Below are 7308 nucleotides of genomic sequence, written 5' to 3'. Positions count from 1 at the left end.
TTGGTAAAATGATACAGTATGTTTGATCTGGTCCAGTTTCATGTACCTACTAGTATGTTTTCCCATACTTGATTTGGTGTAGATTTTTTCTCTGTGGTCATTGCTCTTGGAACTGCGACTTCAATGAGGAAAAGACATTGTAGTCTGAGCTGTATGCTTGATTCGGAGTAAAAGTGTCTGTATTTTCTACAGCTATGCTGTCAGTGTTTGTAAATGATGATCAGCGAGACTGAGATCATCTTCGCTAGCCAAGGGTTTTCGGTCCACTCCGCTCCCCATAAACCCTTGGCAGATTTCATTACGAAAATACGGTGATACGATCTGTTCTATGATTGGCTACAGCTACGATAAGCTGATCCACTCGCAGCGTTTGTATCAAGCTCTTGTAAACAAATATGGCTGCGCCCATGGAAGTTTGTCGTGTATGCTGTTGCGAACTTCCAAAGAAGCACAGACGCGTGATTTTTGGAGAAACTTTCGGTGTTTTTAACCAATTGACACAAGTCCTCGATTATAGTGCCTCCCCCAACGATGGTCTTTCCAAATATGTCTGTGGATTTTGCTTTACGAAGCTTAATAAACTGTACAAAATTGACATGGATTTGATACATAAAATGGACTCTCTAAGAAGGGAAAAAAATGAGGTCTTGGGAATTTCTTAGGGAGAAACACGAATATAATTAGAACTCCAAAGACACAAGATAAAAGAACCATAGTGCATTCGCCAACACCCAGAAAGACAAAAAAAAATCTTTGTTTTCAACCCCCCGGAAAACGGAACAAACAGAGGAGTGCCTGGCTATGCAAATCAATAATCCACAAGTAAATCCACCAGGTAAACAACAAAAAACAACAGATCAGAAAGATGTGCTCAGACTTCACTTTCTTACAGAGAAAGCTACTTCCATTGACACTCAAAAACAAATCACCATTAAGTCCTTCACACCTAGTAAACTGAAGGTAAACTTATGGTATTATATAACACATATTAGATATGGACATAGATCTTCATACCTTTTTGTCATTACATGTTGCACAAAGAGATGAATTAATTATTTTTTTTCTTTATTTTGGCCATATAAAGAAAAAAAATCTGTTTTATAATTGATTTTTTTAAAATGTAAACGAATTAAAACATCATTTTTCATATAAAAACTTATGAATTTAAAAATTGAATATATTATGATTATTAAAGTGTATCATTGATGTATATATATATATATATATATATATATATATATATATATATAACTACATTTTTAAGCTCCATGTGTCAGCTAAAAATGCTAGCAAAAAAAAATATCCACTTCTTTTTCTCAATATAATCTATCATGATTTTACAGGTTGTGTACAAAACAAAGAAAACAATGAAAGTAAGAACAAAACTGGTAAAAGATTGTCAATTAAGTGAAATTGTCAGAGGTTTAACCATCCACAATGCACCAAAGAGAACAGCTCGGGCTATCTACAATTCACCTCTAAAAGAAGGAATCAACAACCAAATTATTAAAGAACTAAAGGAAGAAATTGGGAAACTGACATGAATTATTAACTGTTCTTTGCTTAGACAAAAAGATAGCAAAAGTCTGGCTACATTTAGTTTTGATAAAGTGAATGAAGAAATAAAGTTGTGGGCACCTTTATTTCACCAGTGCATGACAACATTAACAAATAAAAATGCCATGGGAGCCATTGTAGCTTCATGTGTACTGCTGAAATCCAGCAACACACATATGTCTGCTTTCCAACATGTCACAGGCCAGATTCTTGACCATGGTGGAGCTACTGATGATGTAAGAAAAAAATCTAGTGGTTAACATTTATTAACCCTACTCACAACACTTTTTATCTGATATAAGCTCCTTAAACAAGGCTCTACTGATTTTGAATTATCAGTCCTGCACAATGTCACACTAAATTTTATTTTCTCATGTAGACTTAAATCGATTACTTCAATTTAATACTGGATATACGATATATTTTAAATATAATTATTTCAACTTTCTGAAGTTTGAGTACCTGAAATTAATAATTGACATAGAATCAAAATTTAATCTCTTTTGCTCAGATATTGCTTTAAAGTTTGTGCATTGCTTCTTCGAGACACAAATGACGCATATAAAATGGGAGATGGGAACAGAGTGACAACCAATGCGAAATTTCAGATGCTTCTCCCCCGTGTTGGAAAACACAACAAGTATCAGTTATGGCTGTTTAGGTATTTGGCCTACATCAATTGCATCTTATCACCAAAAATGGCCTATGAGTATCAGTGGAATTGCTCTGCAAATTTGCAAGGGGGTATGGGAAAGAACATTCCAAATGATAATTTACTAGAAATTATGGTCCAAACTGTGAAGAAAAAAATTTACTCTCAAGGAGCCAATGCAACATATGCCAGTGTTCAGAAAGCTGCACTCACATCTCAAATTCAAGAAGAAATTAAAGAGAATTTGCAAACACAATGCAATAAGAAAAAATCAGAATCAAGAAGACCTGTAGCAAATAAAATCTCAGACATTTTGGAAATGGTGACTGAACTGAACAATGCCAAAATGTTCGACTACATTCCTAGTAGAGAATTTGTTAATTTCCCAGGTTTTATTGACTTTTTCTCTCGCTATAAAGTTGTAGATTTGCATGCCTGGATTACAGAAAATAGAGAGAGACTGTCTTACGAAGTGCTCAGTTAGAAATGTAATCAAGATTATTTGTTGACCTGAGCATTGTTACTGTTATTTTATTGCTAGCATTTTAAAGAACCTGTTCGATATTTATTACAGTGTCATTTCTACATTAGAGGGAGTGGATATATGCATATGCTTGTTTGAAAGCTATTACCCTGTATTTGAAGTCTAAACCTTTATTTAAAAAATATGAACATGATTTTTTTTTTTAATTGAGGAAGTTGGTCATATGATTAAGCTTTAATAGTTCACATAGTTTAAGCTTTGAGCTAATGATTTTCCAAAAGATATCTTCCATTAAAAACACAACTTTAGCAAACCTCATACTGCAAAAGACTTAAATGACCTTTTTAAAGTTTATATAGAAAAGTTTAATAGTTATCATCCCAATGAGAGTTGTCTCCCTTATCAAAGGTCAGTGAACCTTAAAATTGGTCAAAGAATAAAAACAATGGAAGATGTGGTGTTACAAGGTCAAAGTGAATAAATTTTAATGTCTATCATTGCACAAGGTCATCAATATTTTTTTTCTCTCTCTCTCTCTTTGTTACCAATAAATATTATAAAGTTGATCTGAAGATATTTTGGTTTTTACAGATCTGCCCCCCGGGATCATGAAACATCTTAACCTCAAGTCCAAATTTTTATATTATACTTAAATGTTGTGGAAGTCATGCAACTCAAAATTAAAATATGTTTCAATATAAGATTCACAAAATTATTGTAATTTGCAAATTTTGATGTTGAATTCAATAATTATTAAGCAATAAACATTTTACAGGCGATTAAAAATTTGACTTATTTCTAAGTCTGTTTCATGATCCTGGGGCCTGGTAGGCCTGTTTATCACTCCATTCTTCGTTAGGTCTGTTTTCCACCTTCATTTTAAACTTTCTATTATTGTTAGCTCTCTATTTTCTTTAATTGTTTTCAAACATCTAATATATAGATGTGCAAAACTTTAAATATCTAAAACACTTTTTTCAATACCTAGAATATTTTGTTCAGTTTGAAAACTTTAATTTGAGGCATAATTTTATTGACAATATCAAAAAGCAAAAAAAAAATTATAATAATAATAAAAGGAGTCTCAATGTGGAAAAAACAGTTTATAAAATGTAATGCTTGAACTGAAAAATGAAAAGATGTTCATACATGACTTTATAGTTGCACTGTTCTGCAATATTAGTATTTTTTTTTTTTCAACAGTCAATTTTCTGATGTGGAACTATCACTGTCTACTAAATTGTACATTGTTTCGTCTCCAAATACATCAAGTATTATTTTACAAATCTCCTGAGCTATACAGAAAGACCAAATAGGGAATTTTTGCATAATGTCTTCTGCAGTAAACAAAACATGACATTTAGAGACCATATCTTTCACTAGTTCCTTTGTAAATCCATGGACTAATTCTGAATTAAGAAGCCCACCGCTTGATCTGTCAGACAATGTAAACTGTAAGGATTCCAACTTCTGTGTCAGAAGACGTCTTTCTTCAACTGAAACATTTCGCTCCATCTCATCTCCGGAAGATCCTCCTTCATCATCATCTTTCATGGCAACATGCGATTCTGGGCAGGTATCCAATTGGCATTTACACTTTTTCTCACACACATCACAACATGCATGTAAAGGTGTTAGTTCATAATGTTTAGTCTGAAAAGCATTGCATAATATATTTCTTCGACATACACTGTTATCTTTGACAATTCGAACAAGTTCTGGTTCAACATGTTTTAAGTAACCTTTATGTGCCTTAAACAATACAAGTTCATGTGAAGGTTTTCCATCCCTCCCACCTCTACCCATTTGTTGCACAAAAGTCTCCAACTCCCTGGGTATCCCATAGTGCACAACATTATGTACTTGGTGGATGTTGATACCCATTCCGGCTGCATTAGTACAAATAAGTATTCTAATGTGACCTTCAGTAGCCATATCTTCTCTAATTTTGTTTTTGATTTCGTCATCAGTTTTACTATGAAACATTTCAAAGTTTGATCTATTTTGTCTGCAGTTTTTAATTAATGCAAAATAAATCTTTGTAACGTCACTTATACTATTACAAAAGACCACATGTCTTGGTAACTGTTCTCTGGGTTGTCAAGTCTTTAATAAGCCAATCAAAAACGTTGTCTATAGTATCATTATTTTTAATGGGTTTCACAGTCTTAATGTTTCTCCTATCAGGCGAATCAAGAACAAGTTCATAACCTGGTCGAAAGCATAGACATTTTAAAATTTTCCTCCTCCGAGTTGGTCCAGCAGTTGCAGTAAGAGCAAGGACAGGAACATTTGGGCACAAAGATCGCAGCTCCTGAATCTTTGAAAACCACTCCCTGAAAGGATCTTCATCTGTCCTTTCCTCTCCCCTGAAAAAATTATTATGCTAATTAGAATTAAGAAGTATATGTATAAACTCCATGACATGCAAGATTCTTAAAATACATGTATATGGTGTTTAATAATTTCAAATACTTCTTTGCTCTGTCATAAGAAATTTACGATAATCCAAGGTGAGATCATCAACATCATAATAAAAAGTATAGCTGGGACTTTCGATTAAACAGGACCTTAATCAACGTGATACAAGATATAAGTAATCAGGAAGGCACAAACTTAATACTTTTGTGAACTAATTCCTAATGTATATGCTAAAATCAACCAGTGCTGTTAGATAAGCATGTTGATGCATATATGCATGTTTGAAAACTATTATTAAAGCAATTGACCTTTTAATCATAACAATGAATCTATTGAGCTAAATCACAGGAGTCAGCAGTTTTATCCATAAAACAACGTAAACAACAACCAGTGAGCTTCGCGAGCGAAGTTTTATCCTTAAAACAACGTAAACAACAACCAGTGAGCTTCGCGAGCGTAGCGAGCGAAGCGCTCGCTACGCTCGCGAAGCTCACTGGTTGTTGTTTACGTTGTTTTATGGATAAAACTGCCGACTCCTGTGGCTAAATAGAGTTAGTGTCCCAACTGTTTGATTCTGATAGGACTACATGAGGACTGAGGTACATGCTACTAAGACTGTACTTGCCTTTATAGACATGATGTACTAGCTACATTTCCTTCATTATACATGTTATACATGCATTGATATCATTTGTACACTAAACTACACATTATAAAAGAAATAAAAATCATTATGAGATACCAAAGTGTTACTGTATGGGCCTCATCCACGACTAACAACTGTAGCCGCCTCCTATACTCCTCTGACTTGAACATATCTCTCCACCGCCTCTCAACAATCAGTCTTTCGGGGCTACTAAAAACGAAATCGTATTGCCCCGCCTCTATTTTTTTATTTTCCTCAACGTTTTTCCCAATGTAAGTGGCAGCAAGTCCAAAGTTGTTCAATTTCTCAACTTGTTCCCTCATTATTGACAAGAGAGGTGCTACAATGACGACGATACCTGGTTTTATGATAGGAATGCTTTCATATACCAGCGATTTTCCACTCCCGGTGCGGGTCCCAACGAACACATCGCGATTTAATAACACAGCATTAATTGCTTTCTCTTGGTTTTCTCGTAATTTTACTTTGAAAGTGTCGTAAACTCTTTTCCGTGATTCGTCATTCAACATGTTTTCACTTTTGTTGTTTTGCCGTAGCGTGTATGTAACCCATTATTTCATTGGATAAGAAAATGAAATTTCAAGGGGCGCAACTCTAGTTAGTCGCTAGATAGCGCCACCGCATCACCGTATTTTTGTAATGAAATCTGCCAAGGGTTTATGGGGAGCGGAGTGGACCCTTGGCTAGCGAAGATGGACTGAGATGTGTTTAATCCATATGCGTTATTTGCTATAGGACAAGAAGCAAGGAAATTATTCAGAAAACACCATTTTATTAAGTTTATGGAAGGAATGCTCGACTACAAATTGACGTGGCATTATGGGAACCAACTGGTAGATAAACTGATGTGGATGACTACAAAAATGTTATATTACATCGATTAAACGACGCCCTCAACTTAGTGAAAAGTAACAGAGAACTTGCTCAACAAAAACAACATCAGACAGGTCAAGAATGCAAGGGAGCCAGAATTTAGTATAGGAGATAGAGTGTGGATTTACTTGCCTGTGACAAAGCAAGGTCTTACTCACAAATTAATACATCCATGGAATGGACCTCATCGCATAGTAGATAAAACCTCTCCTGTGAATTTCAAAGTTGAATGATTGTGCATGCAAGTAGAATAAAGGCATTTGTTGATCCTGAAGATTTACCACCCAATCTGCGATTAAATGAAGACCAATCTAACAAGGAAAGGGATTCTGGTGATGAAAATGAAGAGTGTTATCAACAAGATGAAAACAATTCTTCACTTGTTCTAGGAAATTTAATCGAGGAATTTGAAGGAAATTATAAAGGTTGAGGTGCTGAATACAAAGAAGAAAATAATTAGTGACACAGTGAAGAAGTGTGAGAATTGCTAGGATTATGATTGTGAATATTGTTAGTTCGGGAGATGGAGATAATGGGGATACAGATAAATTTGACAGGGACCGTGACTTGCATAATAAGATGACCAGTGTTCCAAGACCATTTGGATTGCTCAAAGTTTCATTGTGTAGTGCTCCCAAAACACAATTTTGGAAT

The 7308-nt window shown here is 34.5% G+C and overlaps 2 protein-coding genes and 1 pseudogene across 2 annotated transcripts; 1 reads left to right on the top strand and 2 right to left on the bottom strand.

Annotated features, from left to right (window-relative positions):
• Positions 1–395: 395 nt before the first annotated feature.
• LOC133198319 (uncharacterized) lies at positions 396–2693 on the top strand (annotated as a pseudogene).
• Positions 2694–3896: 1203 nt separating this feature from the next.
• On the bottom strand, positions 3897–4577 carry LOC133198318 (putative ATP-dependent DNA helicase Q1). The gene has a single exon (XM_061334422.1). The coding sequence runs from the start codon at positions 4575–4577 to the stop codon at positions 3897–3899; it is 681 nt and encodes a 226-aa protein (XP_061190406.1).
• Positions 4578–4752: 175 nt separating this feature from the next.
• Positions 4753–6290, bottom strand: LOC133198317 (ATP-dependent DNA helicase RecQ-like). Its single transcript, XM_061334421.1, has 2 exons — positions 5857–6290; positions 4753–5062 (listed from the first exon to the last, which is right to left on the bottom strand). Exons 1-2 carry the CDS (start codon positions 6288–6290, stop codon positions 4753–4755), a joined length of 744 nt encoding a protein of 247 aa, XP_061190405.1.
• Between the last annotated feature and the right edge of the window lie 1018 nt (positions 6291–7308).

This window comes from Saccostrea echinata, unplaced genomic scaffold, assembly GCF_033153115.1.
Source record: "Saccostrea echinata isolate AGI-Se365-2 ecotype Australia unplaced genomic scaffold, CSIRO_AGI_Sech_v1 ptg000033l, whole genome shotgun sequence".
In the NCBI taxonomy this organism is placed as follows: domain Eukaryota; kingdom Metazoa; phylum Mollusca; class Bivalvia; order Ostreida; family Ostreidae; genus Saccostrea; species Saccostrea echinata.
The sequence above is the reverse complement of the archived record's forward strand: the minus strand, read 5'-3'. Positions and strand labels throughout refer to the sequence as shown.